The sequence below is a fragment of the Ahaetulla prasina genome, chromosome 10 (genome assembly GCF_028640845.1).
Source record: "Ahaetulla prasina isolate Xishuangbanna chromosome 10, ASM2864084v1, whole genome shotgun sequence".
NCBI lineage: Eukaryota > Metazoa > Chordata > Lepidosauria > Squamata > Colubridae > Ahaetulla > Ahaetulla prasina.
The window spans coordinates 15,040,560-15,064,756 of NC_080548.1; the positions used below are offsets into that span (position 1 = coordinate 15,040,560).

General features: G+C 42.6%; 1 protein-coding gene across 2 annotated transcripts in view; it reads left to right on the forward strand.

Moving 5' to 3' along the window:
- ARID1A (AT-rich interaction domain 1A) overlaps positions 1–24,197 on the forward strand; it is a 91,275-nt gene that overhangs the window by 61,684 nt on the left and 5,394 nt on the right. For both annotated transcript variants that reach the window (XM_058195261.1, XM_058195260.1), the window contains exons 5-18: positions 4,428–4,668; positions 5,661–5,750; positions 6,126–6,293; positions 8,341–8,656; positions 9,458–9,603; positions 9,698–9,807; positions 14,573–14,782; positions 15,550–15,754; positions 19,043–19,175; positions 19,334–19,506; positions 20,022–20,163; positions 20,724–20,849; positions 21,279–21,375; positions 22,665–23,532. In XM_058195261.1, the coding sequence (XP_058051244.1) occupies positions 4,428–4,668; positions 5,661–5,750; positions 6,126–6,293; positions 8,341–8,656; positions 9,458–9,603; positions 9,698–9,807; positions 14,573–14,782; positions 15,550–15,754; positions 19,043–19,175; positions 19,334–19,506; positions 20,022–20,163; positions 20,724–20,849; positions 21,279–21,375; positions 22,665–23,532 (3,025 nt within the window). The remainder of the gene's footprint in view (positions 1–4,427; positions 4,669–5,660; positions 5,751–6,125; positions 6,294–8,340; positions 8,657–9,457; positions 9,604–9,697; positions 9,808–14,572; positions 14,783–15,549; positions 15,755–19,042; positions 19,176–19,333; positions 19,507–20,021; positions 20,164–20,723; positions 20,850–21,278; positions 21,376–22,664; positions 23,533–24,197) is intronic.

Here is a 24,197-nt window from a genome sequence, read left to right on the forward strand (position 1 = left end):
TAGGTTTAAAAAATTGCAGTGCCTTGCATATTTTCATAAGGATCCTTGTAGGTTAAGGATGAATTTTATTACAGCCAAAGGGCAGAGATAGAAAGTGTACTGTAAGCACCTAAAAAAAGTAGATTAATACAGGCAATTTTAATAGCTGCTTTAAAAAGTATGTTACAACCATAGGAGATCTTTCACTAATTGATGCTTTACAGTATTTTGCTTAGATCTCAGTTATAAATGATTTACAATAATAAAAAAAAGAACTCTGAAGTATTGTTGTATTATCCAGGATACTGATGCAAAAGAGGCAGAAAATAGCAGCAGTCCCCCACCTTGGCGTCCTGGCTGGCGGGGGGAGAGGGGAACAGGGCTGCGTGGGCAGGGTGCCTGGCGTGCATCCACATGCAGCTCGACTTGCGCAAGTTGAGCTACATGCTGGCCCACTACACACGCAGCCCGGTTCCAAATAGGCCACGGCCCAGTAGTAGGCTGTGGCCTGGAGATTGCGCACCCCTGGAATATAGGCATTATGAATATTCCTACAGATGATACAGTAAAACAGTTGTTTCAGCAGTTGGGAATCCTTTTATTGACAACTGTTATAAATCTCATTTTTTTCCAAATTTAGGAAGTTGTGATTTAACAGAAACAGAATAACAGAGTTAGAAGGGACCTTGAAGGTCTTCTAGTCCAGCTTCCTGCTCAAGTAGGATAACCTATACTCGTGATGGCAAACCTATGGCACGCAAAGCCCTCTCTGTAGGCACTCCAGCTGTCGCCCCAGCCCAGCTCCACCGTGCATGTGTGCGCGCCTCCTGCTGGCCAGCTGATCTTTAGATCTCTGCCATGCATGTGCGGGGGGGGGGGCGGGGAACATGCATGCACGTGTGTGGGAGTACAGGCTTTCCAGGCCCAAACTGGGGCATGGGGGCCCCTCACACCCCCTCCCCGTGTCCCATTTTGGGCTGGAAAGCCGCCTGCACCAACCTGGAAGCCAAAATGGGGTGTGGGGTGGGTGAGTGCAGGGCGCATGCATGAGGGGGCACTCGTATTGCATTTTTGGGGTTCGGGCATGCGCATTTGCGTGTGCACGCTTGCACTTTGGGCACTTGGCACCAAAAAAGGTTAACCATCACTGACTATACCATTTCTGACAAATGATTGTCCAGTCTCTTCTTAGAAACTTCCAATGATGTATTCCCATCTTTTATCTGCTATGCTGATCCAGAATAAAGTGCTATAAGACACCCAGCTTGGCTGCAGATAGTAATAAGGCCTGTTCAAACGATGGAACTCAAAAATTCTCCTCAAATTCTTCACTTTTCCACAGCTCATTTGAGAAACCATATTTTGATAGATGCTTTTTCCTTTTGCAATTTCACTGGTGACAAATTATGGATGATAAGAACCTGCCAAGGGATGCATTAGTAAACAGTGGTAAACATTATTGTCCAGTTTAACTCACCTGGCGGAGGTCTTCTGGAGTCACATGGTCATTGTTGTAATGATGCGATGATGAATACAATTACAGGAAGGATAGCTGCCTGCATGAAAGAGGACCTACATGATTTAAGGTTCTTTCCAGAGAAGAATGGGTTTTTATGAGATCTTACACTAGATTCATCCTTGTAATGCTGGCTCATATAAAAAGCTTCATTACTTTTTCAACGAGTAAATGTTCTTTTAGGATCAGCTGAATATGAATGGAACTGTTCTTAGCACTTTCTGTTTTGCTATTCAAACCTTCCTCGAATGAATTCAGCTCAAGTGGGATTTCTTGATATTTCCACTCTGCTTTTTTTATTAGACTTGCTAACTTGCAGTTTCCTTTCCGAGCTAGTTGCTCCAATATTCCTTAAGTGCATTGGAGTAGGGGAAGGATAAGGACATCTTCAGAAATAGGCCAGAACAAATATTTCATTTTTTCAGATTTTGCCATATTTTTATCTGGTTCCCAAGTCTCAAGAACCTTAATTTGACAGAGAATAGAAGTATAAAATACCAATCTTAGTTTCACGATCATATTGATGGAACATAGAATAATAGAGTTGGAAGGGACTTCGGAGGTCTTGTAGTCCAACCCCCTGCTTGAGTAGGGTCCTACAGCATAACATTTCAGACAAATGGCTGTCCACTCTCTTTTTAAAGACCTCCATTGTTGGAGCACCTAACAACTTCAGGAGGCAAGCTATTCCATTGGTATATTTCTCTCACTATTAGGAAATCTCTCCTTAGTTCTAGGTTGCTTCTCTCCTTGGTTAGTTTTCATCCATTGTTTCTTGTCTTGCCTTCTGATGCTTTGGAAAATAGTTTGACCCCCCTCGTCTTTGTAGGATCCCTTCATATATTGGAACACTGCTATCCGTATGAGTATTGATATGTAACAGGACTTTGTCATTGGATCATCTGTATCCATTGTATTGCTCTTGAATGTTCATTGGACACAAAAGCATGTCATTATAGTTATTTTTGTTATTGTGTAATGATCACGTTATACACCTGACATAAATCACTGCAGATGTGATAAAACAGAGGTAAAATGCAGTTGCTTTGTCCAGATTATTTGTGTTGGAATGGATCTGCCTATTATTTCAGAGGGTGACAAAGTGGGGTGTCAGCACAGAAAATGGGAGCATTATACTTGCAATGACTAAATAAGATTTCATTAAATTGAGAATTTATTGACATATATTTTGCTAGATCCTTCAGCTTTTCCTATGATGGTATCCTCAATGTATCCATTATTATTTTATCCAAAAAAAATTGTATTGCAAATAGAATTTAAACTATCATATCAAGTGTCTTAAGATGCAAATAATGTTAACTATTGGAGCTTTAGTTTGGAACTTCTTGGATCACAGATTTTGAATTCATACAAAATACAGCCTTGGTTCTCTTGCTTGCTTCTTACAACTTATGAAAATATATGACTTTTAAAAATATGATAATTGATAGATGACACCAGGCCAAATCAAGTTATGCTTAAGGTTGAATGAATATAGTCCCATTCAGGTCAACTCCCTTTTCTTATGAAAAGGTCCTAGTAGATTTATTACTGCTTTTCATTCCCCTTGTCTCATCACTTGCTGTGGGATCATTTTAAATGTTAGCTTAACTGGGTAAGAGATAATTTCTCACCAGGACCCCTTACATAGTTTCAGCGACCATTAATATAGACCAGTTATAAATATCTCAGCTATGCAAAAATTGGTGAGCAGGAAGGGGGTATATATGCTTGTCCTCAGCCCCTCCATCTCCTTCTGATCTAACAGGATCTCAATGGAGATTATCATGGAATTAAGGTTCAAGAATTCTGCCACACATAGTAGCTTCAGCTTAGTTTACTGAGTGAAATACAAACATTTACATCACCCTAGGAGAACCAGTCAAGAACTCCTTATGACAGTTGTCTCCAACCTTAGTAACTTTAAGGTTTGTGGACTTCAACTCCCAGAGTTCCTCGGTTGAGAAACTCTAGGAGTTGAAGTTCACAAGCCTTAAAGTTACTAAGGTTGGAGACACCTGCTTTATGATACACATTATGGTGGTCTCTGGAAGGGTAGAGGAAGCTCATATACCCCCCAAAATCCATATCTGCTCAGCACAGGCTTTTTAGAGAGGAGCTAGTATCTTTATATTATTTGAAAAGGAATAAGAATTCTCAGTCTGGAATAGATTGGTGCTATACACCAAACACCAAATATTATTATTATTATTATTATTTATTCGATTTTTATACCGCCCTTCTCCTGAAGGACTCAGGGCGGTGTACAGCCAAAAGTAAAAAACAGACAATACAATATACAATTTAAAATACAAGTTAAAAAACTTATTTTATAATTGGCCTAAATTTTTTTAAAATATATAAAACTAAAACCCCATTAAAATTAATAATAGCAAATTTAAAATCGATAAAATTTAAGCCAGCTCCAGTAAAGGAAACTGGAGCCTAAAGGGCTATAAAACTGGAGGCCCAACCACATCCAAAGCCTTCCAGCCATAGCAAACAAGCTCTTGGGTACAAAAGAATGCAATGAAATGGTTGAACATTTCATCCATAGATGGTGGCAACGGTTTTAAAGAGAGGAATAGCTCCTTTAAAGGATAAAAATGAAAGAAATTTTTTTTTGTTTGCTCTTCAGAACGTTTGACAAATAAGAAGGGGAAATAATAGAAGAATGGCATCTCTATTCCTTGGCCAATCACTTAGATAATCACTAAACATTTAATATGTGGCATTTTAAGGTTTCCGGAGTTCTCAGAAAGTGGCTTGCTGAAAATTGTATTTAAATAAGTGACTTTTTACCTGGAAATGTTAAAAGCATAACATTTGTCTGCTTAGAAGGCAGGGTCCTTAAATTCTTTATTAAATAACCGGCATTCATATCCGTCTTCTTTGTTATGACGTGCTTATACCTCCCTGTGTGTCTCTGCAGGATCTCTCTGGTTCAATAGATGACTTGCCTATGGGTACTGAAGGAGCACTAAGTCCTGGCGTAAGCACATCAGGGATTTCCAGCAGTCAAGGAGAGCAGAGTAACCCAGCTCAGTCTCCTTTCTCTCCACATACCTCTCCGCACTTGCCAGGCATTCGAGGACCTTCCCCATCACCCGTTGGGTCACCGGCTAGCGTTGCTCAGTCCCGCTCTGGTCCACTTTCTCCTGCTGCAGTGCCAGGTAACGTGTCTCTGGTTGACATGAGAAGCTAAAGCTACTTTGACTATTTTGTACAATAGTGTTTAGAGCAGGGGTGTCAATCTCAAGTTCATTGAGGGCCACATCAGGGTTTGACCTTGGGCTGGGTGGGGGGGCGTGGCCATGTGGGCATGGTCAGCACCTGTGGTGGCCTGGGCAGGGCTGGGTGGGGGGGATCCACTTTTGCTAATAGTTTGTTTTGCTAGCACACGTAGGCCCCCCTGGCTCCATTTTCAGCTGTGACGGTGTCCTGCAGCCCTCTCTTAGTGAAAAGGGCCACCACGCACAGTCCTCCCAAGCTCTGTTTTTGCTGGCAGAGGCACCGCAGGCCAGTTCTTTGCTGTTTCCAGGGCAGGCTCGCTGGCCAGATCTCGGCACCCCGTGGGCCACGGGCCTTGAGTTTGACACCCCTGGTTTAGAGAGTCGTCATAGCGACAAGGAGACCCGGGATCAAGGCTCCACTCACAACTTCTAATTTTGAGAATTAGAAGAATTCTCTTCTGCAGAATTTTCTTAAATCATCACTGCTGTCCATATTACATCTGCACAATATGCTGCTCATATTACATCTATGGTGTAATATACTGTTCAGTATAATACTGTTCAGTATAATATTCACATTCCCTTATCCTTCATTAGTGTATGTATTATAGATTTTGACAGTAAATAGAATTCAAATCTAAATCCCAAATTACTTGGACATTAACTAAAATGCAGCATCTTTCTCATTCTAATTTATGTCTGTTAAGTTTGCATCTATTTCAGCTCATTTTGTGGAAGATGGCAAAAATATAGAATTCTTCATTGCAAGACATACAGCTATGTCTAATTGAATGGTTCTCAATCGTAGCAATCTAAGATGGGTAGACTTTGGCTCCCAGAATTCCCTAGCCAGCCATCATTGAAGTTCATCCACCTTAAATTTGCCAAGATTAAGAAATGCTGCTCTAACTAAATTTTATTTTTTGTCCTAGGCAACCAAATGCCACCTCGACCACCGAGTGGCCAATCAGATAGCCTCTTGCATTCCTCCATTAATCAGTCAACCATAGCTCCGGATAGAGGTGTGTATGCCACATTTTCTATGATTTTTCAGGATATGCGTGTTTGATTGTGACTGGAAGTACTCAGAAGCTTGTACCACACTGGACTACTTTGTTTGGAAGTATTAATTCTTTCTGTCCAATGCTCCTTTTGTATTGAATTCCAATCAAGTAATTTGTTCAATAACCGGAAGCAGCCAAGCGATTTGCTTCCTCTCTGAATTAAAGTAGAGTTAATAGAATTAATATAGCAACAACACTGTGCCATGCTGCTGTTTTCGCCATTGCTGTGTTTCCTGAACTTAGAGGAATGCGTGCCGAAGTGTGTTGGTACATTAATACATATTCCTTCTTTCATAATCATGTTTTCCTAACTATAGAACATTACTTCACTAGGTTATATACAGAGGAATCCACAGATTCCCCAGTATAATTCTCCTCAGCCTGGATCTGCCTTATCTCCACGTCAGTCTTCTGGAGGACAGATGCACACTGGGATTGGACCGTACCAACAAAATTCTTTGGGCGCTTATGGGCCTCAGGGCGGTCAGTATGGGCCCCAAGGTGAGAGTCTGCTCTTACACTGACAATAAACATATTTGGAACTGTTTTGTGAGTTAAAGCAGAATCATGAATACTGGTATGTAATGAAACCATCATTTACTGCAGTGTTTCTAAACCTTTGCAATTTTAAGATGTGTGGATTTCAACTCCCAGAATTTCCCAGCCTACATGCTGGCTGGAGAATTCTAGGTGTTGAAGTCAACACATTTTAAAAGTTGCCAAGGTTGAGGACATGTTTACTCTTAGGAGGATAAACTGCAGCAATTGCCTGATTGAGGAACCACTGCTTCCTCTTACTCCTGAAGTACAGCATTGAGGAATGCAGACGATTTTGCACAATTGAACATAAGGGTTTTAATTTGACAGGCATTATTAACTGAGATGGTTGAATAGAAACCGATTTCACATAAGGATTTCAGAAAAATAGGTTTTACCTCATTCAATATGTTGATTTGTGGTTAATCTAAAGTGGAAGTTTCTGATCTTGTGGCTATGCATCTGGGCGTTACACAAGCCCAAAGATTGCTGTGGATTGTCCTAAAGATACTCGGCTTAGCGTTACACACAAATCACCCACTTAAACTAATGGCCAGAGAACATGAAAGTTCTTGTCTGTTGTCGTAAAAGCTACCTCTTTACTATCTTGCTGAAAGATGAAATGAATTGCATGCTAGATCTAGTATATTGGGTGACTTTTGTCTTCATGACTGGGCCTGAAATTTGCACTGCTTTGGCGTAATCATAAAACGTGTGCAGAAGTATCATTTTCAACATTTTGACTACCTCAGGATGGTTTAGTGAGATGCCCGTCCTCCATAGTGCTGCTTTTGATAATCTTCATAACTTTTGGTTGACTGCCTCATTCTAAGACATAATGTGTTGTGTTTCATTTTGGCTTTATGTGGCGATAATTCAACCAAGGTTTTTCTTTTTGAAGGCCACATTTCCTTTGGCTGGCTGTACACTCTATCTGCCATTGATAGAAACAAAGCGAGTGATTGTGTAAAAGGTGCAAAAATATGCCAACGTGCACCCTATTCCTTTTCTCTTTGTCTGAGCTCTTATGGGGGGGGCTGTTCTGAAGCCTGAATTGCACTGTTTTTGCAGTCTTGAGGGCCGTATGTTGCCACCTCTGGCTAACTGATATATGTGCACCCATAACTGTGACTACTTTAAAAACAACAGCTTATAAAAGAAAAAAAATGAAGAAAAGTAATAAAAAAAAGTACAAAGAAAGAAAAAGAAAACGTTATCAAGAAGTGCCTTCCCATCTTTTTAAAAACAGTTCCAGGTGCATTTATATTTTACCCTTTCTAAGGTTACAACACAATTTTCTTTTTTCCCATAGTTTACCCTTTCTAATCATCAAACCCATCAATCTTAAGTTCATTTTTTTTTCTTTCTCCAGCAGCAAGTATATAAGGCAGGGATCTCCAACCTTGGCAACTTTAAGCCTGGTGGACTTCAACTCCCAGAATCCCCCAGCCAGCAATGCTGGGAATTCTGGGAGTTGAAGTCCACCAGGCTTAAAGTTGCCAAGGTTGGAGACCCCTGACTTAAGGGGTTTCTAGGTTGTACTTATTGCCTTATCTGATCAGAAAAATCAACTTTGCCATCTCTGCTAATCCTGTCATCTTCACCAGCCATTCCTCCAATGTGGGTAGTAATTGTGACTTCTTCAGCAAGCCCTTTAGTTAAAAATAGAGCATATGTGAACATCAGGAAATAACACTTGTCTGATCAGTATAATTAGTTTCAGTGTGGTGGTTGTAGTCATCTGAACTGTTAGACCTTATTTTTATTTCAGCCTTGGACACTGGGCCTTAGTGGAGTCCACAGATCTTGGGTGAAAAGATTCACAGAAAAATGTTTTTCTCATTTCGATGATCTCTTTCCAGAGAGAGCTGATACGAATTACAATCAGTAACTTGAACATCTATTTTTGGAGTGCCAAAATCCCCCCTCCCTCTCTCTCTATGCCTTTAATGTACAGATAGACACAGCAGATTTACTGGCAGGTTATTCAGTGCTTTATTTTTCTCCCCAGGTGGTTATCCCAGGCAGCCAAACTACAATGCGATGCCCAATGCAAATTACCCCAGCCCAGGAATGGGAGGAACCATGAACCCAATGGGAGCAGGGAATCAGATCCATGGTCAAACCGGTATACCACCCTACCCTGGACTTCCATCAGGGAGAGGACTGAGTCACGCTGCCATGGGCAATAGGCCTTATGGACCCAACATGACCACCATGCCTCCCCAAGTAGGAAGTGGGATGTGTCCTCCACCAGGTGGTAGGAAAGCACAAGAAGCCGCTGCTGCGGCTATGCATGCTGCTGCTGTCAATTCAATCCAGAATAGGTAAGGATGCGAGGGCTAGGTTGAAATCTTCTTTCCTGGGTGATAATCTTTCTAAAGCAGCGTCCCTCAACCTTTCCAGGTTGGCGGTCCAGCACAGGGCGGGAGGAGGAGGGGATGGTTTTGTGTGAGGGGCAGGCGCTTGTGTGCGTGCATGCACACCAGTTCATTTGTGTGAGTGATGGGCACGAGTGCTGCTGTCCGCCATGAGCGTGAGTGGAGCTGCGAGTGCACACATGCACCAGCCCACCACTCACACGGCCCAGTTACAAATAGGTTGCGGACCCCTGTTCTAAAGCAATGTTTCTTGAATTTTGTATTGTAATATATATAATCTGTAAATCTGGCTAAGGCATGTTAGCTGCTCTATTTTAAAAATGAAGTTTGGGTATGAAAGGGGATAGAGTGAAATACCTGATATTTTCAGAACTGAAGACTGCAGAAATTTGATGAAGAGTGTGTGTCAAGGTGTTCTTCTTCAGCAGTTTCTGTTAATTAAGGAATAGTAGTTTTGGATGGGGACATTGGATAGCTGAGGCAAGGCAAATGACTCCAGACTCTTGTCTGTGGCTTTATCAGCATTTGTGCAATAAATATATCACAGGAGAGTTCACAATTTTCCTGATGATTCTTCGCGCATAAATGTCCTTCTTTCCTGGAGATCTTTTGGCAGGAGAGATAACAATAAAAATTTTCTATCAGTGACTGTCAAGGCTCTGCAGGGATTCATTTCTCCCCATCCAATGTTAATTAATAAAAGAATGTTGTTCCGTATAGTACATAATCAAGTCATGTTGCTTTTAGGCCATCTGGTTACCCTCACATTAACCAAGGAGCAATGATGGGAACTGGTCCTCCCTATAGCCAAGGAATTAATAGCATGGCTGGCATGCTGAATCCCCAGGGTCCGCCATATCAAATGGGTGGGAATATGGCCAACAATTCTGCAGGTAAGGCATATTACTCGGTCACTTCTCAAGTGTTCTGGATTTTGTGATGATCCACCAATAAACATGATTATGTTGATGTCTTGATTCTCTTTAGGGATGGCTGCAAGTCCTGAAATGATGGGACTTGGAGATGTTAAATTAACCCCTGCAGCAAAAATGAACAATAAAGCAGATGGAACACCAAAAGCTGAATCCAAGTCAAAGGTAAAAAAAGCAACAAACCAAACTGATTTTAAATAAAAACGACTTGTCTCTCAATGAGACAAATTAGGTTTTTAAGGGCACATGAAATAGTTATTTCCAAGTTGGGAATTCAAAGGAGTTCTTGATTAGGATATCCTTTATAACTGATAATCTAGCTTTGCTTAAAATATTACTCAACAACTTGGAACTTAGAGCTTCATTAACAGTGGGGTTATTCTTCAAAACTCCCATTTCTTGTGCCTCTTTCAGTATCAGCCTTGTTAATTGGACCTAATTTAGTGTTGGCAGGGCTATGAAACCGAAAGGATACATCATTTCAAAACTCAGATTCCTGATAGTCCTGGTTAGCCTTTCTTATTTAAGGCAAGAAAAGGGGATTGGATGTCAAGAGAGGAGAAACATGGCATTCTGTGGTTAATTCACAGCCGGGATTTAAAGGTTCATCTGTAGCAGCCTGGAAGGGAGATGCCTTGATTTGACGAGAGGTTTGCCTCCATTGCAAGTTGCGGCACATCCATACAGTGTGAACGGGACTGAAGTGTTCTGGTCTGCCCGACAACCATATTTCCTCTTGACATTACATCATTCTTATTCAGTGTGTCTTAGCGACCACATTCTAATTTTTGTGAAGGCAATAAAATGGCTTTTGGGGTTGTCTAGTTTCCATAGGAAATTTTTCAGGATATCAGTGGCAGCTTAGCTTCTCTGTGAGATTAACAACTCAATCCCTGGTATGAAGGACAGATTAGCCATAATATTAATAAGAGAAGACTAGAAAACTGTCTCAGCATTAACTGAGATTGTAAAGTTTTAAAAATAACATTAGTTAATGAAAACAATTCAAGATTAATGTAAAATTAGACTTCAGAAATTTAGGTGAAAACCTATTAAATATCGTTAATTAAAATTAAACGGAAAATTGGCTTGTTAAAAAAAAACCAAAACCCGAGCATCAAATATTAATTTCTAAAAATGTAGAGACTAAAAATGTTAGGGAGGTGCAATTCTTTTTTGGGCGCAGGGGGGAAGCATGCCTGGAAAAAGATAAAGTAGATAATGTGAAGTATCCTGTGGCTTGGAAAGAGATCCCTTGACTTGAACAGAACTTTAGGGTTTCTTTTGAGTAGAATGGAGTACCTTTACTAGTTTGCCTTGTGGTCAGATGATGCTATGTCTTTCTCTACTTGGCATCCATTTTGTGAATGCAGAAATTTCCCTCCCCGTGGCAGCCATATTGTGAGAGTACTCATACCATTTTCTCAAAGTTCCCAGGGTGCTCCTCATTTACAAACGTTGGAGAATTTGCCTTATGTTTTCGAAATTGGCTTTACTTTTTCAGAGCCATGTTACTTAGATGTGTTCTGAAGCATAGATTCTCTAGATTTGTTTCTATGTTTATTTTAAATGCTCATTTATACAGATGCTATTTTATTGAAGTTTAAAAAAAAACTTTTCACAAGCTTTATTACCTTGCCATCATATTCAGATTCTTACAGATCCTCAAGATAATATATTAAAAAGCAAATAAAAAAATAAGCTGGTGGATAAAGCGGGTACCACCAGCTGCTGGCATAATGAAAGAAAATGCAGAGCATTTTGAATTGTCAACAAAGCAGGAAAGAAGCTCCTCAAACTGAATAGAAAAGCCCCGAAAAACAAACCAGTTTGTATAAATGCAGAATCATTAATTGCCCAAAATGAATTGGGGAAAGAGAAAACCTTCCTGTTGCATAAAAATGACCATTGTGTTAGGCAGGTATGTCCGGCTAGAGCTTAGCTTCACAGTTTATTTATTTATTTATTTATTTTATTTAATTTTTATACCGCCCTTCTCCCGAAGGACTCAGGGCGGTGTACAGGCAAAAGTAAGAACAACACAATATACAAATTAAAATACCATTTAAAAACTTATTAAATTAGCCTGAAATTAAAATTTTCCATACTAAAAACCCCATTTAAAATTAATAAAATTTCCCTTAAAACTAATTTAAGCCAGCCCCGCGCGGATAAAAAGATGTGTTTTTAGTTCGCGACGAAATGTCCGGAGGTCGGGTATTTGACGAAACCCGGGGAAGCTCATTCCAGAGTATGGGTGCCCCACAGAAGGCCCTTCCTGGGGCCGCCAGCCGGCATTGTTTGGCGGACGGCACCTGAGAAGTCCCTCTATGGGAGCGCACGGGTCGGTGGGAGGCATGTGGTAGCAGCAGGCGGTCCCGTAAGTACCCAGGTCCTAAGCCATGGGCGCTTTAAAGGTCATAACCAACACCTTAAAGTGCACTCGGAAAGCCACAGGCAGCCAGTGCAGCCTGCGCAGGATCGGTGTTACATGGGAGCTACGTGTAGCTCCTCTATAACCCGCGCAGCTGCATTCTGGACTAACTGAAGCCTCCGAGCGCACTTCAAGGGAGCCCCATGTAGAGAGCATTACAGTAATCCAAGCGAGAGGTAACGAGCGCATGAGTGACCGTGCATAAGGCATCCCGATCAAGGAAGGCGCAACTGCGAACCAGGCGAACCTGGTGGAAGGCCCCCTGGAGACGGCCGTCAAATGATCTTCAAGCGACAGCCGATCGTCCAGGAGGACACCTAAGTTGCGCACCCTATCCTTTGGGGCCAATAACTCGCCACCAACAGCCAGCGGCTGCAGCTGACTGAATCGGGTGCCGCATCCACAGCCACTCCGTCTTGGAGGATTAAGCTTGAGCCTGTTTCTCCCCATCCAGACCCGTCGGCCTCCAAACACCGGGACAGCACTTCAACAACTTCATTGGGGTGGTCAGGGGTGGAAAAGTACAACTGAGTGTCATCAGCGTACTGCTGGTATCTCACCCCGAAACCACTGATGATCTCACCCAACGGTTTCATGTAGATGTTGAACAGAAGGGGCGAGAGAATCGACTCCTGAGGGACCCCACAAGTGAGGCCCCTCGCGGTCGACCTCTGCCCCCCTGTCAACACCGTCTGCGACCGGTCAGAGAGATAGGAGGAGAACCACCGATATACGGTGCCTCCCACTCCCAATCCCCCCAACCGGCGCAGCAAGATACCATGGTCGATGGTATCGAACGCCGCTGAGAGGTCTAATAGGACCAGGGCAGAGGAATAACCCCTGTCCCGAGCCCTCCAGAGATCATCCACCAAAGCGACCAAAGCTGTACAAAGTTGTACCTCTTCTTAAGAAGGATGTCTAAAGATGGGAAGTGGCAATCTTTAGACTGCTTGTTCTTGATGGTGTGTGGTTGTATGCCTCAAAAGCAATACTCTGGGTTGTGCATAGGAAAACATTCAGAAGAATATATTTTCCCCCCCAAGATAAACGTAATATGACAATTCCAACAAGTTTTAGGTATTATTTTGGTTGCCGTTTCTTAAATTCAGTGAAGTATTAAAGCATTTACAGGGTTTTCCCCAGAGGTATGCCTCTTTTGTGGGATTGGGTATTTTACATAATGAAAATATTATTTAGATTTCCATAATGATTTTGAGCGCATTTCAGATAATACAATGTTCTGTTAACAAAGAAAAAAAATATTTACGGGCTCAGTTTACTCCATATGTTGCTTTTGGTCTATATATAAGTTCTAACCAATTTATGATTAGGAAATCTGATAGCTACTTCTTCTAATTCAGAGTAAACAGATAATTTAACAGGTTTACAAGGAAGGTACTGAATGTCTCTTTACCTAAAAAAAGCTACAGGCAGCTGCTGGGTTGAGAACATCTGAATTACAGATAACTCAAATTTATGAAAGACTGCTACAAAACCTATTATATTAAAAATTGAGTTAACTACTTAATAAATAATGACTGCATGCACATGAAAACATTGTGGCACTCATAAAAACATTGCATGGCTTCAGCGGTTCATCAGCTCAAGGAAGGAAACTGCCATCTGCCATTTTAAGCTGGATCATGTTGCTGTTAACACCGTGTTGACTAATTTAACTTAAAGACATTTGTATCTGGGGACTGTCTCATTTGTATCTGGGGACTGTCTGTACCAGAGGTGGTATAGAGCCGGTTTGTACCAGTTCGGGCTAACCGATAGCGAAGATCGCAGGTGGGTCCCGCCCATCGCCTCGGCTCTATGCCGTCCTATTCAGGCATGGTTTTGAGGCCGGGCGCATGCACAGAAGGTGTGAGCGCGCAGGACGAACCGGTAGCACAAAATGTGAAACCCACCGCTGGTCTGTACATGATATTGGAAGTAGGTCCTTTTTAGTAGCAGTACCTTGATTGTGAAATTTCTTCCAATAAGATAGGATTGGCTCTTCCTTGTTTTGCGTTAGTGTTTTCTTCTTCTAAGGCTTCAATAACTTGATTATTTGTACCTTTGAAACACATCAATTGTATCATTTCCCCCCTTTTAAATTTATATCATGGTGGTGCAGTGGCTAGAATGCAGTATTGCAGGCTAATTTTGCTGACTGCCAGCAGTTTGATCCTAAGCGGCTCAAGGTTGACTCAGCCTTCCATCCTTCCGAGGTTGATAAAATGAGGACCCAGATTGAGGTTAATACGCTGACTCTGTAAACCGCTTGGAGAGGGTATAAAGCACCATAAAGCGGTATATAAGTGTATGTGCTATTGCTATACTCTTTTTCATTATGCTGGCTGACTAAGTGCAATAGATGTGTGCTATGATGGAACACTACTACTTTTTCTGCTTTGTGAGAGGATCTCGGGAGATTTAGATTTCCTCTCATTGTGCGTTAAACGGTGGTGTCGTTTTTCTAATTGGCCTCTTCCTTTCTTCTTTCCCTAGAAATCCAGTTCCTCCACCACTACAAATGAAAAGATTACTAAATTATATGAGCTGGGTGGTGAGCCAGAGAGAAAGATGTGGGTAGATCGTTATTTAGCCTTCGCGGAAGAGAAAGCAATGGGAATGACCAATCTTCCAGCAGTTGGAAGGAAACCTTTAGACCTGTATCGACTCTACATTTCTGTGAAGGAGATTGGAGGGCTGACTCAGGTGGGTAAAGCACAACGGGATATCCTTGTAGCGGGTTTAAGAAGGATACTTGGAGTGGACACTTGAACCTTCTTTTTCCATTTAAAAAGATGCCGCCGTACAAACTAAAAGAAAACGGAAAAGAATTAAAAATAAAAGAAGGTACAGGAAAAAAAGAAGTATACAGCTGAGAAAAAGAAAAGAAATATATATAAAAAAATTACTTTCCACTTCATCACAACAAATTGTGGCTAAATCGCTAATGATTTCCTTTTATTCCATTGTAAAGCTGAACTACCAGAGGGATAGGGATGCGGTGGCTAAGACGCTGAGCTTGTCGATCGAAAGGTCGGCAGTTCAGCCGTTCGAATCCCTAGTGCCGCATAACAGGGTGAGCTCCTGTTACTTATTCCAGCTTCTGCCAACCTAGCAGTTTGAAAGCACGTAAAAAACGCAAGTAGAAAAAATAGGGACCACCTTTGGTGGGAATGTAACAGCATTCCGTGCGCCTTTGGCATTTAGTCATGCCGGCCACACGACCATGGACAGTGCTGGCTCTTCGGCTTTGAAACAGAGATGACCACTGCCCCCTACAGTCGGAAACGACTAGCATATATGTGTGAGGAGAACCTTTACCTTTACCAGAGGGATGTTGTCTCTTCTCCTTCCCAAAAAACTTTATTGCCGTCTCTTGTTTATTGCTTTTATTGTACACTTTAGGAAGGAAGAGGGTGTGAGATTTGGATTTGAGGAAAATAAAATTATTTGGCACTTCTGGCTTTATGCAGGTTAACAAGAACAAGAAATGGCGGGAGTTAGCTACCAATTTGAACGTGGGCACCTCTAGCAGTGCAGCGAGCTCTCTGAAGAAGCAGTATATCCAGTGTCTCTATGCTTTCGAGTGCAAGATTGAACGAGGTGAAGACCCTCCCCCTGACATCTTTGCAACAGATAACAAGAAATCACAGACCAAAATACAGCCTCCATCTCCAGGTGAGTCAGGGTGATTTCTACAGTCCACTGAGTTATGCCTGTTCCACAGCATATAAATTTCCAGTAGACGGCAGCACCTGTAAATAAACTGTAGTTGCTCAAAGGATCCTAATTTCCATTGGAACATTTTCAAACGAATTATATAAACCTCTGTGCGTGCTATTTTCATGGATTTCATTTTAAGACTTTAGATAAAGAGCTTTCCATGGGTGTCAAACTCAAGGCCCGCAGGGTGCTTAAATCTGGTCCGCGGGGCTGACCCGGGAACAATGAAAGACCGGCCCGTGGTGCCTCTTGCCAATGAAAACGTGCAGCCTTTCCAAGCTCAATTTTTGGCTGCAATGACCTTCTGCCAGTGAAAACTGCGCTCGTGGCCCTCCCGTGCTCCATTTTCGCTGGCAGAGCGCTGTGGCTACCACAGGCACCCCCAATATGAGTGATGTTGAGCTGGCCACGCCCCCCCCAGACCCCTCCAAGGTCAAACACAACCCTGATGCGGCCCGTAATTAAATCGAGTTTGACATCCCTGCTTCAGATAAAGTGTCTCTTTTCAAGTAGGAAAAGAAATGACATATTGGAATTGTACACTAAGGTAGAAACAGGTGACAAAGTTATCCAACAGATTTTTCCCATTAGTTTCAGCTATGTTATAATGTGTAGAATATGACATCCTGTATTTTAAAACCCAGAATCTCCTGGGTTACAATGATGAATTTAACGTAAAGCCATTCATCGTCAGCCCCTAATTTGAATACAAAATTATTTCAGCGTGTGTAGTTTATTTCATGCTTATTATGTTGGCCTTCAACTGAGTTAACAGGCAGTGTCTGTAGTGAGAGTGAATTATTTTCTATGGTGGAGTCTTCTTTTAGTGATTGCAGTGATTTTGGGGGGAAACCAATGTATTTCCAAATTAACTGAGATGGAATAGTAGTTCTACTTTTATCACGAAGGGATTTCTTTAGAAGAGAAATGTTCTTGATTATCTGAGCAGTGGACCAGCAAAAACTGTTCCTAATAATAGAGAAAGAAATGATGAAAGTGAGGGAATAATGTCCACCAGATAAAGGACATAGGGTGGGGCTAGGAGGACCAAATTCTAAAAGAATGGACTAAAAGTGAAGGCTTGAATGGACAGATTCATAAGAAGGGCGCGCCGGGGGAGAGGGGGGACATGTTGAGCCAAGGATCCTGCATTCTATGATTGATCATCGATACTTGATAATTTTCAGTAGGTACAGTCTATTCTTTCTTTGTCCAATTTCAGGGATATCTAGTAGCTTTGTTATCTCAGCCCAAAATGACCTGTCCTTCACATTTTTATCCCCTTGGGTGTATGCCTTTCCCATTCCATCTTGCTCTGGTTCTGTATTTGAGTGGTGCAAAGCATTTTGAGTGATTCTTTCGGTAAAAATTGAAGACGGTATATTAAAGATCTACAGCTAAGCAATACTATTTATATGCTTGTAGTGTTTCTACATAGGCTAAGTTGAAGATAAAGTTAAAAACCAAATAGTCCAGTATTCAGAAGGGAGCTGACGAATCCACCTGGCTGAATCAATCCAGCCCAGCATTTGTGACCTTATTTTGCTGTTGGCTTTCTGGATTGTTAGGCAAAAATTCCTCTCATCCGTTTGTGTCAACTCGGGGGGGGGGGTGTGCCAGGGTGACTATACATGTATTTCTTACTCTATGATAACGCTTGAGCTATGATTTCTTATTCAGGATAATTCTGCCTGTTTTAAAGATGGAGCGCTGATTACCAAGTTTCCTGACGCCTGCACGCCTCTTTCATGCGAAGCCCTATTGTGCTTTTAGTTCATATAATTTTCTGCTAATACATGGCTGAGAATGCTTTCGTTACTGGAGAGCTGATTGGTACACTGAAGTACATGTCAAAAGAACATCCTTGTATGGGAAAAATACTTGGCTATTCGGAGTCGGGCTATGTGACGGAAGCATCATTCTAGCACAGGGGGGTCTCCAACCTTGGCAACTTTAAGCCTGGAGGACTTCAACTCCCAGAAGCTGGGGAATTCTGGGAGTTGAAGTCTTCCAGGCTTAAAGTTGCCAAGGTTGGAGACCTCCTGTTCTAGCACATGCCAAACTGGCCTCCTTTACGGCAGGGAGATCAATTCTGTCTCATGGGTTTATCTCATCTGGACTCCTGTAGCCCGAGCGCATTGCTATTGTAGTCTGCCACCACTTTCAGCCTTTTTGGCTTTGGTTATGAATGAATAGCCCCCATGCGCCTTGGGAAGTGCAGCCAGTTAAGACTCGAGTGCAGAGCAGAGCGTGTGGAATTGGCACCCTTCCAGCGGTTTGTAAATTTGTGAGTCGGGAGGGGGGGGGGACCGCAGGGGGTGGGGAGGAACAACAAATGGCAGCGAGGCAGGGAATGCCTTGAAACCTCTTCCTGCTGATGTGAGTGTATTAGAATGCAGCTGAGACTTTTGCTTCTTGGATTCCCAGGGGAAAGGAATGGAGCTGAAAGGCTAATGAATGGGGAGAGGGTGGGGGAGGGGTTATGAATGAAGCTCCCTGCTGGGCTTCCGCTGCTGCCCTGCCTTCTCCGGAGAGGTCCCCAGACTGGGAGGGAGCAGAGGGAGAGGGTGCCCTGAAGGTGTGGCATAAACAAACATGACCTGCACATGACCTCTAGAGGATTTTAATGAAAAGCTGAAATGACTCATCAACTTGCCAGGCTAGGCGAAGGGATATCAGTGTTGAAATGGTAACTAATGGAAATCTTAATTGAGAGTTTGACTCTGGCTGGCTGCTAGGAATACAGAGACCTCAGCCAAGCTACCTTTGAGGCTGTAGATGAACGACACCAGCTGATTGGTTCTTTGCTATCTCCAGTTTTTAAGACTTTTTTTTAAAAAAAATTGTCTTGCATCAAGAAAAGCCCTTCGAGTCTCTTTTGTCTTGTTGCCATATAGATTTATTTGGGGCAAATTTTGTGGGTTCTTTGGGTTTTTTTGCAGAAGGCCATCATAATGTTCATTGCCCTGTTGGTGGATACTGTTAAAAAGTTATTTCTCCTTGTACGTAACGGTCTGTGCGCAATGAGATTTTTGAGCAGTGTGTTTTCTAGTTAAAATTAGGAATGCCTGATCTCTTAATCAGTTAAAATGTACCTGATCCCAAGGTGCTGTGAATGAACTTGCATAGAGAATTGTATTGCATGTAATCTCTTCTTTCCTATTAATATGTCCACTGTGTTTGGGGTTTTGGATAACGCCTTCAAATCACCATGTGGTTGATGGCTCTCTTCTCTTCTTGCAGCGGGTTCAGGCTCCATGCAAGGTCCTCAGACACCTCAGTCCACTAGTAGCTCCATGGCCGAAGGAGGAGACTTGAAGCCCCCAACTCCTGCATCTACACCGCATAGTCAAATGGCACCTTTGCAAAGCATCAGGTAATCCCCAGTCACTTTCTGCTGCTATACCAACAAATGTAACAGCTGCTGGCAACTGGTTACAGCCTTGGTAATAGAGTACCAAAGTATGGAATTGTGAATTAGTTGCAGTGGCGTTCAACTTTTAAGTTAAAATATTCCTCCTTTTGTTGGATCAGGAGTAACTCAGTAGGCCTTCAGGATGCCTTTCCCGACGGCAGTGACCCTACTTTCCAGAAAAGGAACTCCATGACTCCAAATCCAGGGTACCAGCCCACCATGAATACTTCCGACATGATGAGTCGCATGTCCTATGAGCCAAATAAGGATCCATATGGCAGTATGAGAAAAGGTGATTGGTGTCTTCTATACTCCAGCATGTAGCCCAGGAGTGCTATTTAGAAGGTTCTGATAGATTCTGCAGAACCGGTAGGGGAAATTTTGAGTAGTTTGGAGAACCGGCAAATATCAGCTCTGGCTGGCCCCAGAGTGGGATGGGAATGGACATTTTACAGTATCCTTCCCCTGCCACGCCCACAGAACCGGTCGTAAAAAAATTTGAATTCCACCACTCATGTAGCCATTAAAACTGCTTGAGCCTCCTAAAGCAGGGATGTCAAACTCGCGGTGGCGTCACGTGACGTATCATGACTTTTCCCCCTTCGCTAAAATGGGGGTAGGCGTGGCCAACACGTGATGCATCCGACCCACGGGCCGCAAGTTTGACATCCCTGTCCTTAAAGCAATGAAAACACCTCTGAGATTTACCCAACTCCTAATTCTCTGCCCAGTAAAACATCTTATTTATTCATCTTGCATTTGGGTCTTGGATTTTGCAGGCTGATCGTTTACATTTTCTCCTTTTAGGAAGTGATCCCTTTATGTCCTCAGGGCAAGGTCCCAACAGTGGTATGGGAGATCCTTATAATCGTGCTACAGGTCCAGGAATGAGTAATATGGCTATGGGACCGAGGCAACATTATCCATACAGCCATTTTGAAAGAGTGAGGTTAGTATTTGCTCTAATGCATTGATTCTACCTTGCTGTGCTACATAGTTCTTAGTTAAGCAGATGTTCTTATTTGGGGTAAGTTTATTCATTTTAATTCCACCACCATCAACAAGAAAGAAAGCCTTTCAAATTCCAATGTTTGTATACCTGAGAATTAGCCTTGCAGGTGTTTGTAAAAAGTAAGTAAATGGTAAGAGGACTGAATTACAAGCAAATAAAGGTTTGAAGGATAGTACTATTACATTAATATGACTAGAAGCTGTAAAAGATCAGGTACTATTTTGCCTGTTTCCTGAGAGAGCAAGTACGAACTCCCCCAGCTTTTTAAATGTAGAGTCTTTTAAAAAAAGGTCTTTAAAACCCCTAATATATTCAACATCCAAGCGACTTGTTAACTTATCCCTAAAGTTGCACAACACAGCAAAATCTGGGTGTAAACAAGAGTTGTGTAGCTTATAAGATTTTATTTCTAGTAGCAGTGCTCTCCTTGTGGCTTTAACTTCCATAAAGGAGGGCTAAAATTATTTCTTGTAAGTGTAGATGTTGTCTTGCTATAGAACCGAAGCAGGTATGGGACCTGAAGCCAGCTTGGGAACTGGAACACCCCAGCCCAACATCTTGCCTTCCACTCCAGATTCAGGAATGTATTCTCCGAGCCGCTATTCTCAACAACCACAGCAGCGGTAAGTTCTAATACCTGTTCTCTATAGGTGGTAGATTTCATACTGCCCTGTTTCCCCAAAAATAAGACATCCCCTGGTAATAAGCCCAATCGGGCTCTTGAGCATATGAACTAAAATAACCCCAACCCCACCCCCGAAAATAAGCCCTCCTCAAAAATAAACCCTCTCTGAAAATATTTAAATGCACGCACAGCCGGTCCCTGCCATTTCCTCTGGTTAGGGTTAGGGAGACAGCTGGAAATCAGGTAAGATGGCAAGAGGAGTCCCGTCTTTGCTCCATGCGCCCCAATGTAATAAGACCTCCCTGAAAATAAGGCCAAGCGCTTATTTCAGGGTTCAAAAAAATGTAAGACAGGGTCTTATTTTCGGGGAAACACAGTATTTGCTATATCTGGAGATGTAAAAAATGTTCTTTTTTTCCCCGTATAGGCATGATTCCTTTAGCAATCACTTCCCTACTCAAGGTACATCCTCTGGCAGTCCCTTTCCTAGCCAACAGTCCACCTTATATCAGCCACAGCAGCAGGTGAGCTCCCAGCAATTTCAAAGCTTGTTTGAAAAGAGAGCCTTAATAGTGATCTGATATGGAATCGTGAAGTGCAAGGCAGTATTGTTTGTGAAAGAGACTGTGGCTTAGTGTCACAAAGACCAGGCTTCCTCAGGTCAAAAGCAGGAGAAATATTTGTAGGGCTTAATTGAAGCTTTCATGTTTCATGCTATGGACAGGAAACAAAACAGTAGCATTCTTCAACAAAGAACCTTTGACTCATTATAGTAATTCTTTGCATGCTAGCAGTATACATAACGGACATTTGTACCGATTTGCAATCAGTGATCTAAAATATGTCCTTTGGATGCAGGGGTATTTATGATCATCAAACTTGGCCTGTCCCACTAAACCAGGATTTAGTTATTCAGAAGGCTTTCCCATGGGAATGCTTTATTACGAAGACTGAAAACTTTCTACCAGAGCTCTTGTTTGAAAGGTTTTTTTTCCTGTTTGCCATGGAGATTTTTCTTATTTCTGCCATAATTCCACACACATTTGTCTTGCCATAAGTTATTTGTCTTGTCTGGAGCCGCATGGATAAGGACAAGGCTGTCAAGCGTCCGAGTGGATCAAGTACGCTTCTATCCTGGTTTTGAAAACAAGCGGCATACTTTAATCATAGAATTTGCAACCAGTTCTCAGATTGTGTTCGAGATTTTATAACTCTCCCAATATGCAAAGGAAGCCATATAAATCTCAAAAATACTTTGGTGCCACCTTGAGTTCAGCCTTTCTGTATTTTTACGTTTAAAGGATTTTGTCAGCTCTTCAGCCCAAAAGACTTCAGTGTATACGGTAGATACAGAATGAGGCTTTATGCTTAGGATGGTCTCCGTGGAATCTAGTACTTGTCACGCCCAACACTTCAGCCCATACACCTCCTCTCATTCTTCATAGAGAATTTCACAACCAGGTGCCCCTTTGCGAGGAATGGTTCATTTTAGCCCAAAGAGAGAATCTAGGTTGAGGCCTTCAAGTATCCTCACTTGACATAATCATATGATTCACTGGAATGTTCTTCTAGGACAGGGGTCTGCAAACTTGGCTCTTTTAAGACTTGTGGACTTCAACTCCCAGAGTTCCTCAGCCAGCAAAGCTGAGGAACTCTGGGAGTTGAAGTCCACAAGTCTTAAAAGAGCCAAGTTTGCAGACCCCTGTTCTAGGAGGAATGAAAGTATTCATAGACTGTCTTATGGAGGCTGTGATTGGTACTATAGGACTGAGAGCTGCTTATGGATAGCTGATTCTTATTTTTCCCCCCTCAGAACTACAAGAGAACAATGGATGGCAACTATGGTCCACCAGCCAAAAGACACGAAGGAGAGCTATACAACGTACCATATAGCACAGGCCAAGGACAAGCCCAGCAACAACTCCCTCCAGCACAAACACAACAAACGAGCCAGCCCCAGACAGCTCAACCTTCCCCTCAGCAGGAAATGTATAACCAGTATGCTGGGAATACATACTCTGCTGCAGATCGCCGGCCTGCCGCTGGGCCTCAGAACCAGTTCCCATTCCAGTTTGGCAGAGAGAGGGTCTCTGCTCCCAGTACGCAGCAAAGCATGCCTCCTCAAATGATAGGTGGCCCAATACAGTCCACTCCGGAAGGCCCACAACAGGGCACCATGTGGCAAGGGCGTAACGATATGGGTTACAGCTTTTCAAATCGGCAGAGCACTGGCTCTGCGCCCCAAGGGTCTGCCTATCATGGAGTGAATCGAACCGAAGAAATGCTACATCCAGATCAGAGAGTTAACCACGAGGGACCGTGGCCTTCTCATGGCAACCGCCAGCCTCCTTATGGTCCTTCTGCCCCTGTGCCCCCAATGACAAGGCCGCCCCAGCCTAACTACCAGGCCCAGCCCAGCATGCAGAATCACATTCCTCAGGTATCTAGTCCAGCACCTCTTCCCAGGCCGGTGGAAAACCGCACCTCTCCAAGTAAATCTCCATTCCTGCATTCGGGAATGAAGATGCAGAAGGCAGGGCCTCCTGTTCCAGCCTCACACGTAACACCAGCAGCTGTCCAACCTCCTATGATACGACGCGACATCACTTTCCCACCTGGCTCAGTGGAAGCTACACAACCAGTGCTGAAGCAGAGGCGGCGCCTGACCATGAAAGATATCGGTAATTGAGTCGCTTATCCTTACGAGTGGTGTTTCCTGGTTACAAGTAGCGATGCTGACTCTTCTATCAAAGGAAGGATGAGTAAAGCTGACAGGCTATTGAACAACTGTTGTTCATGGCTACCGTGGCTAGATTCATGCTGTGGGAATCCCAGTAGGTCTCGATGGATGTTGGGATTAGTTCACCAAGATTCCTTGTGAGTACAGGTAGTCTTTGTTTAGTGACTGTTCACGGTTATGATGGCGATGAAAAAGTAACTTTATGATCAGTCTTCACATTTATTTTATTATTTATTATTATTTTATTTGATTTTTATACCGCCCTTCTCCCGAAGGACTCAGGGCGGTGTACAGGCAGAAGTAAAAAAGACAATACAATGTACAATTTAAAATGTAAATTAAAAAACTTAATTATAATTAGCCCGAAACTTTAAAATATATAAAAAAACATTTGCAACCCTCACAAGTCTATAAAGCAAAGGAAAACTTGAAAGTCACAGTACCATTGCTGTTTTGCTTAGTTTTAGTGACCACTTTGTTTAATTACCGAGCTGCTGCCCCCCAATTGTGGTTTCTAAATGAAGACTATCCGTACAGGTGTGATTGGTCTAGCCAATTAAGTGAGATTCTTTTAGCTTCTTGTAGAAGTTGGAAAGCAGGGTTTGG